Below are 19,492 nucleotides of genomic sequence, written 5' to 3' on the forward strand. Positions count from 1 at the left end.
ATATTTAGTCATCACTAAATTTTTATTCGGCAAACAATATGGTTAACCCTTTCAAAAAGTGGTCACTTGGCAATTATTCATGCAAATAAAGCACAATCAAAGGTGAGAGATAAAAATTAAAGCCAAATATATAAACTGCCCCCCGTGTCACACCTTACCCTACTGTAAGACATGGCATGTCGCCCGTAATATAATTAATAAGCACTTAATTCTTATAAATGCTTACTAAGTATACTACAAGGGACTTAATCCTTTTAATTCCTTCATTTTTATATCTTGTAGCAAAATAATTTAGTTATTAAATATATATAACTTCTTTTGGTAGATATTAATCTCAATATAATTTCTTAAACATATTATAAAAAAAAACATAAAATAAAATGGTTCCATAACCCATAAGTCCATGGATGATTTAATTACATATTGGAGTCCTGTTCAAATCTTAGATACATAATAGAAATTAATTACTTTAATAGACTATAAATTTTCAAATTCATACAATCATAATTTATATGAATCTGCTCAAATATACATAAATGATCTGTTAATGTTTAATACATCATACATATTCCAAAAGAAGTCAAATATACAATAGCTACATCAGTAGCATACTATCTACATCAAATAAAAATGATCCTCTCTTGGTTCTTTTTCCTTTCCTTTACCTGCGATAGTACAAAAGCAACTATCGCTAAGCATATGGCTTAGTGGTGTACTAATAAAAATAATAAGGAATGACAATTCATAAATCCACCATGGTAAAGAAAATAAGAAACAAAATAAATCAATACCATTTAAATCATCAATTCATAATATAGTCTTTACAGCTTTTATAGAGTCAATTCTGAGGGCCATCAATGTCTAATGTGCACATCTAGACCTGCTATCTACAACCTCAATCTGTGATATGATTTCAACAGAAGAGGGAGCAATCTACAACCTCAACATGGAGGGAGAATTTCATATCAATCATATATCATCTAGTGATGATATCCATGTTCAATCGATCGTAATATCAACTTCAACAAATGAAATGATATTCGGGGTAATAACCATATCTATATCAGCTGTAAGACTTTTAAACAATTCCATTTATGTACTAATATCAAAATCACAATGGACAACATTTCATTTCACAACCACTGCTAAAAACATTCAATCACGGCCACCCCTCATACTACAGATATCAATTGGCCAACGTCCTCCTCTTTCACAGTATAAGAATCATAAAATTCATTTACAAATATCATTCGGTCGTATGCTTTCAAAATAATCTTTTTCCTCTTTAAAAACTTATGAATATAATTATAATTCATAAAGCAAATCCATTGAAAATATTTTGCAAAATCAATTTCATTTTGTTTAAATAAAAGTAGGAAAGGAATAATATACACTAACCTGAACTAGATGGCTCCCCTAGCCCTTTTCCTCTAGTAATCACCCTCTCCTCAACTCCCTTTCTCTCAGCAGCTGTAGCATGATATTAATACTCACATTAAGATCATACTACACAATGTACACACATGCACTTCTATAAGAATGTAAATTAAGCATTAGAATGTAGTCTCATGCTTTTTCTTTCATTTTCACTATACTTGTCCAAGTGTTATATGATCTGAGTTTAAGCATGAAACACTTCATATCCAACACTTAACCACATCCTAGACACAAAATACTAACAACGAAAACAATAGAAGTGAATAGCATGCTAAATTCGTTCAAGGTTTATGAAATGCAGAATTTCAGCATTTGAGTAGCTGGCATTGCGTTGACTATATCTTGAATTCCCCATATTCAATTGCCCTGAAATTTTGACAGAATGTTCCAAACATCTTAGGGTACTGTTCTGGAAAATTTCATAATTTTTAAAGCTCATTTGCATTTTTAAATGTCATAATTATAGAATCTGAAGTTCAGTTTTTCTCATGCTGAGCAGCCTGCATTGATTTACTTATAACTCCATTTCCTTTTATCCAACGGCCTTTAAATTTTAACACGACCTACCCAACATCTCAGCCTATCTCCATATCAAATTTCATAAATTTTGGAGTTCATTTGCTTAGTCAAATAGGTCAATTACAGAAGCTGAATTTCAGGCAGCCCAACTGTAACATGTCCAACAATAATTTATATATGTTTAAGCATTCTCACCTCACTTCCAGCACAAATTCATGCAATCCAACTCTTCTATTACTTACATAACATCATAATATAAGAATATCAGAATTCCTAGTTCATGGCATATCAAGAACAAACTCAAAATCATCCATCTTGGTGACTTATGCAACTTAGACTTTGAATTCATGCATAACTACTTTCAATCATCTTAAATCACCTTAAAATCACTTCTCATCACTTCATCTTCACCAAATCAGATTACACAAACAAGCACCTCACTTCAAAGTTCATGGAATTCAAAAAGTAATCCATAGAAATGAAGGAGGAAGTGAAAATAACTAACCTTCTCTTAAGAATTACTTGAAAATTCTTTGATTTTCACCTTCTTTTTGCTTGGTTTTGACTCAAAACCCTCCTCCTCTCTTCTTGAACGACCTGAACTGCAAAATGGGTGGTAAGTGTCGTGCTTCTCTTCACTTCTTCATAAAAATTATATAATAAACTTTATTAAAAATTCCTTCCATGTCCTTTAATTGCAAATTGCACTATAATCCTCCATTTTGTTTTCCCTTCATCCTTTGGCACTCTAATCTTTTTAATCACTTTACTTTAGTCCTATTAGGTATAAACCAAGTGTATTTAATATTCTAAACTCCACTTGGTAAAAATCGTATGGAAATTACCGTTTTTCAGGCTTTTCAGGTAAAATCGTGCTTTACCGAGAAGTCATTCATCTTTCAACTCATTTTTGATTTCCTTTAAGCTTTCACATGGATTTGTAAAGATCAATTAATGTTTCATTTAATTAATATTAATATCCTCAATCTATAGTGTTTCCCATTATTTTAAGTTTTCCTTTTATTCGGATAACCGAATTCATCGAAAAAGCTAAAATAGAAAGAACTACAAAATTAAGGATATTACAACTCTTCCCTCCTTAAAGAAATTTCGTCTCGAAATTTTACCTGTTATAGATCTCTGAATAATTGTGGATGTTGTCTTCTCATATCTTCTTCACGTTCCCAAGTAGCCTCTTCTCTGGAGTGGCTTCGCCATAACACCTTAACTAAGGGAATCTGTTTATTCCGAAGTTGCTTAATTTCCTTAGCTAGGATAGCCACTGGTTCTTCATCATATGTGACGTCTCGATTAACTTCAATTGATTCTAAAGGCAATATATGTGAAGGGTCCGATCTATATCGCCGAAGCATAGAAACATGGAAAACATTATGAATCTTATCGAGGTCTGGTGGTAAGGCTAACCTATATGCCAATGGACCAATCCTCTCAAGTATTTCATAAGGTCCTATGAAACGAGGACTTAATTTTCCCTTTCTACCAAATCTCATAACACGCTTCCAAGGGGAAACCTTAAGGAATACTTTATCACCCACCTTATACTCTATATCTCTTCTCTTTAGATCCACATATGACTTTTGTCGATCTGTCGCCGCCTTCAATCTTTCTTTAATTACTTTGATCTTTTCTTCTGTTTGTTGAATAATTTCAGGACCTAGTAATTGCCTTTCACCAACTTCATCCCAACATAGAGGTGTCCTACATTTTCTACCATATAAAGCTTCATATGGAGGCATTCCGATACTGGTCTGGTAACTGTTATTATAAGCAAATTCTATCAAAGGCAAATAGTTATCCCAACTACCTTCAAACTCAAGAACACAAGCTCGAAGCATATCCTACAATATTTGAATAATCCTCTCAGATTGACCATCTGTCTGAGGATGAAATGCAGTACTAAAATTCAATCTAGTGCCCAGGGCTTTCTGTAAGCTAGCCCAAAATCTAGATGTGAATCTTGGATCTCTATCAGAAACAATGGATACTGGCACTCCATGTAGTCTAACTATTTCACCAATATACATTTCTGCCAACTTCTCTAAACTATAGTCTGATCTTACAGGTAGGAAATGAGCACTCTTCGTCAATCTATCCACAATAACCCAAACTGCATCATGTTTCTTCTGGGTAAGTGGAAGTCCCATTAGAAAATCCATAGTCACTCTTTCCCATTTCCATTCTGGAATCTGAAGTGGATGATGTAATCCTGCTGGTACTTGATGTTCTGCCTTGACTTGTTGACACGTTAGGCATTTAGCTACAATTTCAGCAATATCTTTCTTCATACCAGTCCACCAATAGTTCCTCTTCAAATCCCTATACATCTTTGTCCCGCCCGGATGCATAGAAAATGGAGAATCATGTGCTTCCTTCAAGATGAGATGTCTCAAATCTAAATCTGACGGAACATATAACCGGTCCCGAAATAGTAATAACCCATCTCTACTGACAGAAAAATCTGGTCGTTTACCATCTTGTGCCTCTGAAAGAATCTTTTGATAGTCATCATCCGTCAATATTGCTGTTCGAATCTGATCAATCAATAAAGGCTTCACCTGAAGATTAGCTAACACCCAATTGTCAGAAATCTTCTCAAACTTAGCATTAATAGACCGTAGATCATGGACTAGAGATAACGCTGTCGTCCTGAGGTTAGCAATAATCTTACGGCTCAATGCATCTGCTACCACATTAGCTTTCCCTGGCTGATAATCGATAATACAGTCATAATCTTTTATCAACTCAAGCCATCGTCTCTGTCGCAAATTCAACTCCCTTTGAGTACCCAGATACTTTAAACTTTTGTGATCTGTGAAGATATAGCATTTCTCACCATAAAGATAATGTCTCCATATCTTCAATGCAAATACAATGGCTGCAAGTTCCAAATCATGTGTAGGATAATTCCTCTCATGTGGTTTAAGTTGGCGTGATGCGTAAGCAATAACATTTCTATCCTGCATCAACACACAACCTAAGCCATTATGAGAAGCATCACTATAAACAGTAAACTCTTTACCTGGAATAGGTAAAGTCAAAACTGGCACTTCAGTCAAGCACTTCTTTAGCTTATTAAAGCTCTCCTGACATTTATCTGTCCATTCAAACCTAACGTTCTTCCGCAATAGTTGAGTTAAGGGCAAAGCAATGATAGAAAATCCCTTAACAAACTTGCGATAATAGCCAGCCAAACCTAAGAAACTACGAATCTCGGAAACATTCTTTGGTGGCTTCCAACTGGAAATAGCCTCAATCTTACCAGGATCCACTGCAATACCCTCTGCAGATACAATATGACCAAGAAAAGCAACTTGTGCTAACCAGAATTCACATTTAGAAAACTTAGCATAAAGTTGTTTTTCTCGAAGAGTTTGAAAAATGATTCTTAGGTGCTTATCATGCTCTTCTATATCTTTGGAATATACCAGAATGTCATCAATAAAAACCACAACAAACTGGTCAAGGTAAGGTCTGAAGATCGTGTTCATCAAAGCCATGAATGCTGCTGGAGCATTAGTTAATCCGAATGGCATAACTAGAAACTCATAATGGCCATAGCGAGTCCTGAATGCCGTCTTAGGAATACTCTGCTCTTTAACCCTGAGTTGATAATACCCCGATCTCAAATCTATCTTAGAGAATACAGAAGCACCTTGAAGCTGATCAAAGAGGTCATCAATCCTTGGCAAAGGATACTTATTCTTGACTGTGACCTTATTCAACTGACGGTAATCGATGCACAACCGTAAACCGCCATCTTTCTTCTTTACAAATAGCACTGGAGCTCCCCATGGTGACACACTAGGACGAATAAACCCCTTATCAAGCAATTCCTGTAATTGTGCTTTCAATTCTTTTAATTCAGCAGGAGCCATCCTGTAAGGAGTAATGGAGATCGGTTGAGTCCCTGTCATAACCTCAATCTCGAATTCAACTTCCCTTTCTGGCGGCAATCCTGGTAATTCTTCTGGAAAAACATCTGGAAAGTCACACACAGTAGGAATGTCCTTAAGACTAGGAGTACCTACCCTTGTGTCCACAATGTGAGCTAGGTATGCCTCACACCCATGACGGATCAATTTCTGAGCTAAAGCTGCAGTTATCACAGATGAAGGAAGTATCTGTCTCTCACCCTGTATCACCACATCAATATATTCTGGCAGTTTAAATAGTATCTTCTTAAGGTCACAATCAACCACTGCTTGATATTTTTTTAACCAATCCATGCCCAAAATAACATCAAAATCTCCGAAAGGCATCTCAACTAAATCAGAAGGGAATACATGATCTTGGATTATGAGTGGGCAATCAGGATATAATTTGTTAACAATAACCTCCTGTCCTAATGGACTCGATACAAGCACATCATACCCCAATCGCAAACAAGGAACAGATGCATAGCAAGAAATCCCAGCACTAATATAAGAGTGAGATGATCCAGGATCAAATAACACATAAACATCATGATTAAATAAAGGAAATATACCAGTCACCACATCAGCTGCATCAGCATCCTGCCTCTGCCTCATAGCATAAACTCTAGCTGGCACACCAATAGGCTCTGGTTGATTCACTGTCCCCTGACTACCCGACATGCTACCTCTACCGCTGCCTCTACCTCTGCCTGAAGACTGAGAAGATCCATAACTAGCAGCTGGTCTTTGAATCGATCCCCCTGTGGCTGTATATGCCGTAGTAGTTCTCGGTTTAGGGCAATCCCTCACAAAGTGTCCAACCTCGCCATAGTTAAAACATGCTCCTGTGGTCAACTTACACACTCCGCCATGATATCTACCACAATGAACACAACTACGAGTAACTGGAGGAGCTCGTGGAGGTGGCAATGGTGGTCTGAACTGTCTCTGGCTCTGTGGCCTCACACTGCTAGATCTAGGAGGAAATGGACTGAAGAATCTCCTCTTTTTATTACTAGAGCTACTAGCCACTGGGAAAGTCCTCCTGACACTCTTCTCCTCTGTAGCCTTTTCTTGATTCAGAGCTTGTGATACCAATGCAGAAAAATTCTCATGTTCAAAGCCGATCACATGGCTCTTAATACTGGGCTTCAATCCCTGTTCAAATCTCTTGCACCTGTCCCTACCTGTAACTAACATCCTCCCAGCATAATAACTCAACCGAGTAAACTCCCTCTCATACTCAACTACAGTCCTATGATCCTGTTTGAGCTGCAGAAACTCCTCTATTCTGGCATCCACATAGCTAGATGGAACATACTTTTTCTTAAACTCCCTTAGGAAGTCTGTCCAAGTCAGAACTGGTGGTTGCACTCTGCTCCTAGGAACTGTCTTCCACCACTCATATACATCTTCCTGAAGTAAAGAGACTGCATAATCGTACTTCTGAGCATCATCACACTGGAGTTTTAGGAAAACCCTATCAATCCTCTCTAGCCACTGCTCAGCTACCATCGGGTCAGTGGTGCCGGAAAACTCTGTGGCCCCATACTTAACCAACTTATCATACTGTCTAACTGGCTGCTGCTGTTGCTGTAAGTTACCCGCCATTTGTCTCAATAACGCAGCCATCTGCTGGGCTATAGGGTCAGCAGCTGGTGCAACAGGGACATCAGCATGCTCGGGAGCATTACCACGCTCTTCCTGTCTCGCTTCAGACTGCTCCTCAAGCGGATTAAAATTATCTCCCCGACTAACACCCTCCATACTATCGATCAAAAATAACACGCTCTCTGTATATTATCACAGAAAACCATGCATCGTATTAGAATATTGTATGATGTAGATATCCAACAATTAACAGGCATGTCATATTTGAGCAGATTACATTTCACACATTTTTATGCAGTAAAAATATGATCCAATATGCAATTAAAACTGCTCTGATACCAAAATAAACATGTCACACCTTACCCTACTGTAAGACATGGCATGTCGCCCGTAATATAATTAATAAGCACTTAATTCTTATAAATGCTTACTAAGTATACTACAAGGGACTTAATCCTTTTAATTCCTTCATTTTTATATCTTGTAGCAAAATAATTTAGTTATTAAATATATATAACTTCTTTTGGTAGATATTAATCTCAATATAATTTCTTAAACATATTATAAAAAAAAACATAAAATAAAATGGTTCCATAACCCATAAGTCCATGGATGATTTAATTACATATTGGAGTCCTGTTCAAATCTTAGATACATAATAGAAATTAATTACTTTAATAGACTATAAATTTTCAAATTCATACAATCATAATTTATATGAATTTGCTCAAATATACATAAATGATCTGTTAATGTTTAATACATCATACATATTCCAAAAGAAGTCAAATATACAATAGCTACATCAGTAGCATACTATCTACATCAAATAAAAATGATCCTCTCTTGGTTCTTTTTCCTTTCCTTTACCTGCGATAGTACAAAAGCAACTATCGCTAAGCATATGGCTTAGTGGTGTACTAATAAAAATAATAAGGAATGACAATTCATAAATCCACCATGGTAAAGAAAATAAGAAACAAAATAAATCAATACCATTTAAATCATCAATTCATAATATAGTCTTTACAGCTTTTATAGAGTCAATTCTGAGGGCCATCAATGTCTAATGTGCACATCTAGACCTGCTATCTACAACCTCAATCTGTGATATGATTTCAACAGAAGAGGGAGCAATCTACAACCTCAACATGGAGGGAGAATTTCATATCAATCATATATCATCTAGTGATGATATCCATGTTCAATCGATCGTAATATCAACTTCAACAAATGAAATGATATTCGGGGTAATAACCATATCTATATCAGCTGTAAGACTTTTAAACAATTCCATTTATGTACTAATATCAAAATCACAATGGACAACATTTCATTTCACAACCACTGCTAAAAACATTCAATCACGGCCACCCCTCATACTACAGATATCAATTGGCCAACGTCCTCCTCTTTCACAGTATAAGAATCATAAAATTCATTTACAAATATCATTCGGTCGTATGCTTTCAAAATAATCTTTTTCCTCTTTAAAAACTTATGAATATAATTATAATTCATAAAGCAAATCCATTGAAAATATTTTGCAAAATCAATTTCATTTTGTTTAAATAAAAGTAGGAAAGGAATAATATACACTAACCTGAACTAGATGGCTCCCCTAGCCCTTTTCCTCTAGTAATCACCCTCTCCTCAACTCCCTTTCTCTCAGCAGCTGTAGCATGATATTAATACTCACATTAAGATCATACTACACAATGTACACACATGCACTTCTATAAGAATGTAAATTAAGCATTAGAATGTAGTCTCATGCTTTTTCTTTCATTTTCACTATACTTGTCCAAGTGTTATATGATCTGAGTTTAAGCATGAAACACTTCATATCCAACACTTAACCACATCCTAGACACAAAATACTAACAACGAAAACAATAGAAGTGAATAGCATGCTAAATTCGTTCAAGGTTTATGAAATGCAGAATTTCAGCATTTGAGTAGCTGGCATTGCGTTGACTATATCTTGAATTCCCCATATTCAATTGCCCTGAAATTTTGACAGAATGTTCCAAACATCTTAGGGTACTGTTCTGGAAAATTTCATAATTTTTAAAGCTCATTTGCATTTTTAAATGTCATAATTATAGAATCTGAAGTTCAGTTTTTCTCATGCTGAGCAGCCTGCATTGATTTACTTATAACTCCATTTCCTTTTATCCAACGGCCTTTAAATTTTAACACGACCTACCCAACATCTCAGCCTATCTCCATATCAAATTTCATAAATTTTGGAGTTCATTTGCTTAGTCAAATAGGTCAATTACAGAAGCTGAATTTCAGGCAGCCCAACTGTAACATGTCCAACAATAATTTATATATGTTTAAGCATTCTCACCTCACTTCCAGCACAAATTCATGCAATCCAACTCTTCTATTACTTACATAACATCATAATATAAGAATATCAGAATTCCTAGTTCATGGCATATCAAGAACAAACTCAAAATCATCCATCTTGGTGACTTATGCAACTTAGACTTTGAATTCATGCATAACTACTTTCAATCATCTTAAATCACCTTAAAATCACTTCTCATCACTTCATCTTCACCAAATCAGATTACACAAACAAGCACCTCACTTCAAAGTTCATGGAATTCAAAAAGTAATCCATAGAAATGAAGGAGGAAGTGAAAATAACTAACCTTCTCTTAAGAATTACTTGAAAATTCTTTGATTTTCACCTTCTTTTTGCTTGGTTTTGACTCAAAACCCTCCTCCTCTCTTCTTGAACGACCTGAACTGCAAAATGGGTGGTAAGTGTCGTGCTTCTCTTCACTTCTTCATAAAAATTATATAATAAACTTTATTAAAAATTCCTTCCATGTCCTTTAATTGCAAATTGCACTATAATCCTCCATTTTGTTTTCCCTTCATCCTTTGGCACTCTAATCTTTTTAATCACTTTACTTTAGTCCTATTAGGTATAAACCAAGTGTATTTAATATTCTAAACTCCATTTGGTAAAAATCGTATGGAAATTACCGTTTTTCAGGCTTTTCAGGTAAAATCGTGCTTTACCGAGAAGTCATTCATCTTTCAACTCATTTTTGATTTCCTTTAAGCTTTCACATGGATTTGTAAAGATCAATTAATGTTTCATTTAATTAATATTAATATCCTCAATCTATAGTGTTTCCCATTATTTTAAGTTTTCCTTTTATTCGGATAACCGAATTCATCGAAAAAGCTAAAATAGAAAGAACTACAAAATTAAGGATATTACAACTCTGGCCGGTGGTGGGGCAAACCTCAGCGAGGACGCTGAGTCCCCAAGGGGGGGTGTATGTGGCAAGGCCAGCACACCTTAGGCAAATCCCACATCGGTTAAGGACGGGGTAAACGATCTATACATAAGAGGGGTAGCTTCTAACTTGGTTAGCGCGCTTTTGGGCGGGTTGCAAAGCCTGCCTGAGGGACAAATCCGTGAGGGTTGCAAAGCCTAAAGCGGACAATACTGACCAGGTCAGGGCTATGACACCCCGAACTTTTACCAAAAAATCTCGTGGCCCCCTTATTTTAAAGATGACCTTGTGGGCTTCTGGATTTTGCATTTATGATCTATACACGTTTGGACACGTCAGAAAATAAAAACTAAAAACCACTTGTGGATTTTGCATTTATAATCTATACACGCTTGGACACGTCAGAAAATAAAAACTAAAAACCACGTGCGATGCAGCAAGTTAGGTGACCTAATAGCATAATACGGAGCACTTTATATGTCATATTTAAGGAGGTCATGTTAATTAAGTTAATTAAGTCTATAATTAAGGATATCAGAGTTAATTTTTATGAAATTTTTTTTAAAAAATATAAGGATATCAAGAGATAAGATATGATCTACTCAATATCTATATGGTTAGGTAAATAATTTCTTAAGAAAACAATCTAGATTTTCTGTGTCAAAAATTTTAATTTGTTTAAGAAAAAGTAATATGAAACCCATGAATTTACTAAAGGAAAATGACAAAAATAAAATAATAATAATTGTTGATTGTATTTGAAAAGATGAATTCGAACTAAGAGTTATAACAATCTGGCTAAAGTAAGTGAATCTACACAAAAACTAATATGTGAATCATCATCGTCCAAACACCCACTCCACTCCATACCTTCTCTTCTTTTCCTTTCCTTCAATTTCAACACCAGAAACAAAAGAAGATTCAATTGACTGATAAAAATAGAGTAAGTTCCTCTCTTACTGCCAAAAGCCATATTTTCTAAAAATTTTCACTTTTTTGTTCAAATCGGCATTAACAATCCTTGTGAAACTCACTTTCTTTTCTTTCCCTCTTTGGACTAACGATAAATCAACAGCTAACAATTCATGAACCAGCAAGATATTCCTTTGACTCTCAGCTTCTTCTCAATCGATCAAACAATAATGAAAAAAGAACAAAATAAAAATCGACAAATGAGTAGGATTAGAGATTTACTTGTCTGCATATTTAGGAAGGAAGTTTCAGGAAAAAGAACGAAAAGAAATTGAGAAATTTAAGGAAAGCTAACTGACTAACTAAGGTGAGATGGCATTTTACATGACAACATAATTGCCATCTGTATTGCCATTAATCCACGTCGCTGCGAGTACTTTTTACTCTGTCCAAACGTGTATAGTTTATAAAATGTAGAATCCAAGGGTGACAAGGTCATTTTGAAAATATAAGGGACCATAAGACTTTTTTTTGTGAAAGTTCAGGGGATTTTATGTATTTGGCCAAAAATTAAAAGACAAAAATATCTCTTTCACAAAACCATATAGCCAAATCAAATAAGCCAAAGAATCGAGCCAAATCAAAACCAAGCCAGGCGAAGCAAACTATAAATAGATAAGTAAGGAGACAAAAAAAATCAAATTTTCTTCTCCTCTCTTTGCATAATGCGATAGAGGCCATGGTCTCTCTCCCTCTTTGTTTTTGTTGGGTGAAGACAAGATGCCAAAACCTTCAATTTTCTGTTGGGTTCGCTCTCCACTGTAGCTTTCTGTTTCTTGGGTGCCTCCCCAAAAAGGTTGGGTGAAGTTGAATTGTAATGGCGGTTGTGTTGCTAATCTTGGGTTGACTAGAGGGGGAGGTTTGTTTCAGGATTCTTTGAGAAGATGGCTAGGAGGGTTTTTCTGTTAATATTGGTTGAACCAATATTTTGGTTGGTGAGCTTTAGTCTATTAGAGTTGGTCTTCAACTTGCTTGGGAGCACGGTTTTAGGTTGGTGGTGGTGGAATCTGATAGTTTGGAAGCTGTGCATTTGGTACATTCGGTTTTGGTGCCTTCTTATCCATTGCGAGCAATGATTTTGGATATTTAGAGTTTACTGACTAGGGAGTAGGAATGTTCTCTACATCATGTTTACCGGGAAGGTAATTTTGCAGCAGAACACTTAGCAAAGTTGAATCATTCTATTTTTTCTTCCGTTCATGTTTGGGAATCTATTCCTAATTTTATTTCATTGGTTCTTTGGGCTGATGCTTTTGGCATTAGTTTCTTGATGTAGTTTTCTTTCTTTTCCTCTTTTGTAACTAAATATATATACTCAATTATATTATAACCATGGTTTAGAACCAATCCAAAAATAAAAGTGGATTGGCATACCCCTAAAACCCATTGGGAATTGATTCACCAAACCGGTTCAACCATTAACCTGGCCTTAAAATTGATAAAAAAAAATTGAATTTTGTTTATCTATTGAAAAATAATTAGCAAGATGAGATTTTATTTAAAAATGCTTTGTAGTGAGTATTAAACTTATTGACATGGCAAATAGCAAAGTGATAAAAACCAAAACATTCAAGTTGTGTGAAATTACTTAAACAAAGTACTTTCATATTCTTTAAAAGTTGCATTTTGTGTTAATTTGATGTGTCATTCTTTGTTCACTGATGCCGACAAAAATTATAATTATAATTTATTGGTAAGTTCATTTCAAAAAATTTTAATAATTTCGATCTATTTTAATTTCCACGTATAATTTTTAGCAAAACTGATTAATTTTCAAGTTTTATATAATATTAATATATATTTAATTAAATTATAGTTCAATTTCGGTCCAACCTTTGATCCTCGACCCTCTACTTCTATTGAATGAATGATCAAAGCTACATCTCAAAATCTTACTTATAACCACCAAATATCATTAATTAATCCTTAAGCTTTGTAACTTTGATTCCGTAATATCGTAAATTTATACATAAACTATAGTATATTTGAACATATAAATTTTATTGACATTGTATGCCTTTAATACTAGAAACAATAATTTTTAGGATTTTTAACTTTTGTATACAAAATATTAATTTGATATGTTGTAAGCAAAATTTTTATAATAATTTTTTTCATATTTTTAACTATTTAATAGACGTTTAATTGATATGATTTGTAAGTTGAAGCAAATAATTTTGAAACTTGAAGTATTTAGTGAATCTAATTTTTAAAATTAAAATATTTGACGAGTCAAAATAAAAATTAAGAATGCCACAAGATTTAAATAACAATAATTGGGACTGAATTTATATATTCCATCCTCATAACCAATTGATCATACCTCAAACTCTCTATCTACCAGAAATTCAAATACCAGAATAAATGTTAATGTGTAATTTCCACGGTTTAAAACTTACCTATGTAAAATCTAACTCCTAGTCGTTAGAGGTTAGAAAACAATAGCCAGAGTGAGGTTTTGCCAAAGCCAATATTGAAATCACCTTGCATGGAAAAATTTTTAGTAGATTTAATATATTACATTAGCTATAGACTCACCTAATGAAATATAGTCACATCAGCATTTTGTTTTTCCGTACACATCAGTAACTCTTAAACCAACGTAATTACTTTTCTTATCTCTAACCAAACGGGAAACTTGAAATAATTAATAAGGAATAAGATTTTGAAAAAGCAAAATGTTAATGTGGTTGTATTTCATTAGGTAAATCTATAGTTGATATGATACACTAATTCTACTTAAGAATTTCTGCCATGCATGGCCTTTAAAAGTGGAGTAAGTCGAAATTCGCCATAAAAAATTTAAAGTTTCTTGAGGTTTTTTTTCCTTTTGTCTCTTCTTTTTTTGTGCAATGGCTGTAATATTGAGTTATCAATAATTTTTTTTATTAATATTAAAGTAGTATATATGAAAATCAAAAATCAAAGGTATTTTATGATTAATATAAAAAAAATAAAAATAAGGATACAAAGTATCACCGCCGATAGAGATTCCATTAGAATAGTTGTCTTTTACTGGACCATACTTTAGTTCTGAGTCAATTTAAGCATTATTTTATTATTTATTTTGGAGTTTTCTAGTCATTAAGTTGGTTAAGGGTGAATTGGATCATTTTGTTTCAGTGTGCACTTTGATTAGCTATTTTTCAATCTTGATCCATCCATTCAAAATTTTCATATATTTAGCAACTTGCAAAATTTGCTTCTGTTAAGATAATGCTGAACGTATAAATTCACTCCTAAATTTTACAATTTTAATTTTGTAACATCTTAAATTTTGCCGATAACTTAACATGCACTTGAATTTATAAATTTGAGTAATATCATATACTTTTCGACACTAATATTAATAATTTTTAGGGTTTTGACTTTTATTTATAAAATATTGATTTGATCCGTAGTTAACATGACCTTTAAAATGATAATTTTCATAAATTTTAATTTTTTAATGAGTATTTAGTTGATCTAATTTTATAAGTTAAAGTGTTTAATAAAATAATTATGCAAATTGAAATATTTAATAGTATAATTTCATATGTTAAAGTGTTTGACGAGTCAAAGTAAAAGTTGAAAATGACACAATATTAAAATAATAAAGTTCATAGGTAAATTTATATATTCAACTATGAAGATAAAGTTATATCTCTAGTTAATGCATGACATGGCCGGTTTTTTTTTTTTTTTTTTTTTTTTTTGCTAAATGATGGTGTAGCTAATTTTGTTAAATTTGTTTCATATCAATTAGTAAAATTTTGAGTGGTGGAATAAAATTCGTTTGCTTGGTTTTGAAAAAAATAACAAATATTCATAGAACTAATAAATTTAATCAAAGTCCGGAATTTATTAATTTGGATGACAGAGAAATCTCACTATAAATGGAGTTTTTTTCAATTCCATGATTTTTATTATTAATGATAAAAAATCAAAGCACTTAGTTTTACTTATAAAAAATAAAAAATACTCTCTAAATTTATAAATTTTACTTTCCAATAAAATTCTAAATTTTAAATTCATAAATTGTATATTCTATCGATTTTATAAAATTTATGGATTTCAAATTCGTATTGGAATCAAGATAAGAAGAGAAATAAAAAAACAAAATTACTTCAGAAGAGGATATCGTTCACTGTTCACACGCACGCCACTTACTTTAGCTCTATGGTACGGTAGTGAATCAGTAAATAAAAATGATGATTGAATTCCAATTGCTAATTATGCAAAAAAATAAAATCTGAATACATAAATTTATCTTTGAATTTATTATTTTAATTTTGTGACATCCTTAATTTTTATTTTGATTTATTAAATACTTCAACTTATAAAATTATATCTATTAAACATTTAAATTTTTTAATTTATTTTATAAAACAGTTCAACTTGCAAAATTAAATTAATTACACACTCATTAAAAAGTTAAAATTTATTATTTCAAAAATCATGCTAATTACATATTAAGTCCATATTTTGCATATAAAAGCTAAAAATTTTAAAAATTATTAATGTTAGCGTTGAAAAATGTGTAATATTATCAAAATTTACAAATTTAAGTGCATAATAGGTCATTCGCAAAGTTTAAAATCTCGCAAAGTTAAATTCACGAGTGAATTTTAATATTGAGCCTTTTTGCACCCTTTGGAGACAAGTTTCTAACCTCGTCAAACACCCATATTTGTCCTCCTGCCCATCAAACCATGTCTAGTGCTATAATAAGAAAGTGACTCCTTCCATATGCATGCACATTTCTTTCTCATTTTAGTTTTTCTTCTACCCTTAATAAACAAGCCATTAGCCCTATAATCTTATGATTAAGTGCATGCAGTCATTAATTTCAAGAGTTAGCCAATTATATAGTGTTTAGCATTGTGTGTGTGAGAGCCAGGCTTCCATGCTTGACTAGTTGTGATTCTAATGTGAAATAATGAAATTTTCAATCAGAAATGGAGAATTTTATAAGTTAATGTTTGACCCTATACTAATTGAATCATTATAATGCTAATTGGATTCATGTGTCATTTACTTTTAAATTACTATTTAATTTTATTCTGTGTTTTACAAGTAATTAATGAAATTTCAAATATCGAATAAAATGCTTTAAAGGTTTTGGGATTTAAATTCAATACGGATTGAATTTTTATGATTTTTTTAATTCATTGGAGGTCTAAGGAGCATTACGGGCTATACAACAATGGTAATCTCTCTATTGGCTTACTAAATTGGTGAAAATAACTGTGATTCAAAAGATTTGAACTTGATACCTCTCAATCACACTTCTCATATAAGTGAAGAGACCAACTTGATGACTACCTAATTGGCAATTTTAATAAATATTTATTTTGAATTATTAGATATTTGACATGTGCTAACCATATTTTAAACATATACCTAAAAACAAAAGTTAAGTAGGGTTTAAGTAGTTAAAAAGAAAAAGTTGATTAACTGTGGAGTTTTGGTAACGGACAGAAACAATACATAGAAAAGGGGAATCTCCCCATTATGCAACTTTCGTTTTTCTTTGTTTACATAGAGTTTTGTGCTTCATTTGAAATGGGAAATCACTTGTTCCTTAATTATTAAAAGGAACACATCATTATGTCCATTCTACTTAAAAATAATTTAGTATGTCAATCAATGTGATCATCTCTTAAGTCTGAGTTTGAGTATTTTCCAAAGAACGATGGAGGGAAAGGGCCAGGGTGTGGCTTCCGTCTCTCTCACCAAAATTTTTTTAAAAAATTATTTCATAAATTATTGAAATTTTTTATTTTAACCTTTAAAATAGTAAATATTTTCAATTTTACCTTTCTTAACTTTTGAAATTTTTTTAGCCCCCTAACTTTAATTCTTGGCTCCGTCAATGTGTCAAGAGCAGAAATTATCATCAATCTGGTGAATGTTATTCAGAAAAAAGGGTTATCTTACTGTAACGAAAACATTATTCTGATTTATTGAACTTTCATATATCAAAAAATTAATTTCCGGAGAAAGTCATATTATCCTAGAGTTCAAAATTAAGCATTATTTCTTTGCTAAAGATTTGAGTTCCAAATTGTAGTATATATGTTGATTATTGTGTTATCGATAAAACATGAGTTAGAAATCAAATGGTTATTTATTATTTGAGAAACCAAAAAGAGTATTTTTAATATACTTAAACATTAACTTAGGCTATTGCTCTTGTAAACGGTGTTGTGAGGATTGTTTTCCTAAGATATATAAAATGCTAACTATAATTTGTTCGCAGTACAAGCTGTGAATATGAGAAGAGCTATCGAGTTCAATTTTCACTAAACGCATTTGTAGAGAAGGCCGAAAAGTGTTAACTATAATTAATTCTCGAGCCGGATTAAGCAGTCTCTAGTTAATGGTGTCCGGATATCGGTGATTTATAAAAAAAAAAAAATGCAATTGTAGGTATTTTTTTTACTTTTATGGATAAAAGTGGAGTACATTTTAACACAAACTTTATTAGAAATGGAAATGAGTTGGACAATTAGGTTACATAACATATCGGGCTCGAATCAAAAGAAAAAAATGAAAAAACATAAAATTAAAACAACAAAGATAAATAGAGCGAGTTATTAGCATATCAATATTTATTTCTAAAATCTATATCCAACAGCGCGATAAGATTGTCATCCCTAAAATTTACTTGTAAGATTAAGACTAAGGTTTAAAATTTGGAGTCATCGATATTGAGAGGATTTTACTTGACTACTATCTTTAGCCAATATAAGAATATATAGAATTAAGGAATAAAATTCAGTTTGACCCTTGAACTTGTTTATCAAGATTAAAAAGGTCAAATTTGACCTTTTTTTTATCAATTTAACTCCTAAATTTGTTTAAAATAATTAAAATGATAAGATTTAATATTTTGGCTGTTCTTTCTTCATTGTACTTATAGACGCTTAAGATTATAGTTGAGATCATGTTGTTTAATTTATTGAAAAATTAATTAAATATGACATAGATGAAAATAATATATGAAGTATATTATATTCCTATTTACCTTGACAGATGATTTTGAGTTGATAAATATGTATTGATTTGAATATTTAAATTTTAACATTTATTACTTAATTATTGCATATGAAATTTATGATTGAACAAATTAAAATTATATTACACATAAATTTATTGTGTCACAAGAAATGATGCTATTATGGATTTTAAACTTCAATTCAGAAGTGTTGATTGTTTTACTGTAAAATAAGAAGATACAAAATTGTTAATTTTTACGTATTTAAAATCTGTTTATACTTCTTTCTTTAAATGAAATAGATTTTACCTCTCGTATTCAGATCGAGTTCGGATTAGTATGCAACAGGACGGGTAAAATTTGTCATCCTTAAATTTTACCCGTAAGATTAAGGTTTAAAATTTGGAGCTACTGTATTGAAAAGAGCTTATTGGGCTAGTTTTATGGGCCTTGTGGCCCATTTTTAACTGAGACCGTAGCTGCTATTAAGGGGGCTTGGATTGGACCGTAAGAAATCCTAATCGAGGAAGAATCCATGAAATATAGGTTAATTTGTTCCACAAATTATAGTGTTGTCTCTATATATTTCACCCTGTACGTTTTAAAATATATTAATTTGTCTCTATATATATATATATATATTTTTTTTTTACCATTATAAACTATTATTTTTCTATCAAAAAATTCAATTTTTTCCGTTAGTTGTCTTGTGAAAACCACAAATACCTAAATTTCTCTTATTTGTGTTTTTTGCCAAACTTAAATAAACTTTT

General features: G+C 32.3%; 1 protein-coding gene across 2 annotated transcripts; it reads right to left on the reverse strand.

Annotated features, from left to right (window-relative positions):
- Positions 1 to 428: 428 nt before the first annotated feature.
- On the reverse strand, positions 429 to 10,344 carry LOC149494152 (uncharacterized). 2 transcript variants are annotated; one of them, XM_089724598.1, is made up of 5 exons: positions 10,169 to 10,338; positions 9,106 to 9,177; positions 6,464 to 7,684; positions 1,399 to 1,470; positions 429 to 665 (listed from the first exon to the last, which is right to left on the reverse strand). In XM_089724598.1, exons 3-5 carry the CDS (start codon positions 7,656 to 7,658, stop codon positions 616 to 618), a joined length of 1,317 nt encoding a protein of 438 aa, XP_089580724.1. In that variant the 5' UTR covers positions 7,659 to 7,684; positions 9,106 to 9,177; positions 10,169 to 10,338; the 3' UTR covers positions 429 to 615. The 2 variants fall into 2 exon arrangements, with proteins under 2 accessions (XP_089580724.1, XP_089580725.1); XM_089724599.1 differs by lacking the exon at positions 1,399 to 1,470 and having other exon boundaries at positions 10,169 to 10,344.
- Positions 10,345 to 19,492: the final 9,148 nt, after the last annotated feature.

Source organism: Jatropha curcas, chromosome 8 (genome assembly GCF_041381405.1).
Source record: "Jatropha curcas cultivar XTBG-Jc1 chromosome 8, XTBG_Jcur_1.0, whole genome shotgun sequence".
Lineage (NCBI taxonomy): Eukaryota > Viridiplantae > Streptophyta > Magnoliopsida > Malpighiales > Euphorbiaceae > Jatropha > Jatropha curcas.

Bases quoted from the DNA above. Each gene is read 5' to 3' on its own strand.
- LOC149494152 (XM_089724598.1), bottom strand. From the start codon at position 7,658: ATGGAGGGTGTTAGTCGGGGAGATAATTTTAATCCGCTTGAGGAGCAG. The intron at 1,471-6,463 runs GTATATTTCCTT...ATCATGCTACAG, and splicing joins TGCAGCTGATGTGGTGACTG to CTGCTGAGAGAAAGGGAGTT. The intron at 666-1,398 runs GTTAGTGTATAT...GTACTATCGCAG, and splicing joins AGGGGAGCCATCTAGTTCAG to GTAAAGGAAAGGAAAAAGAA.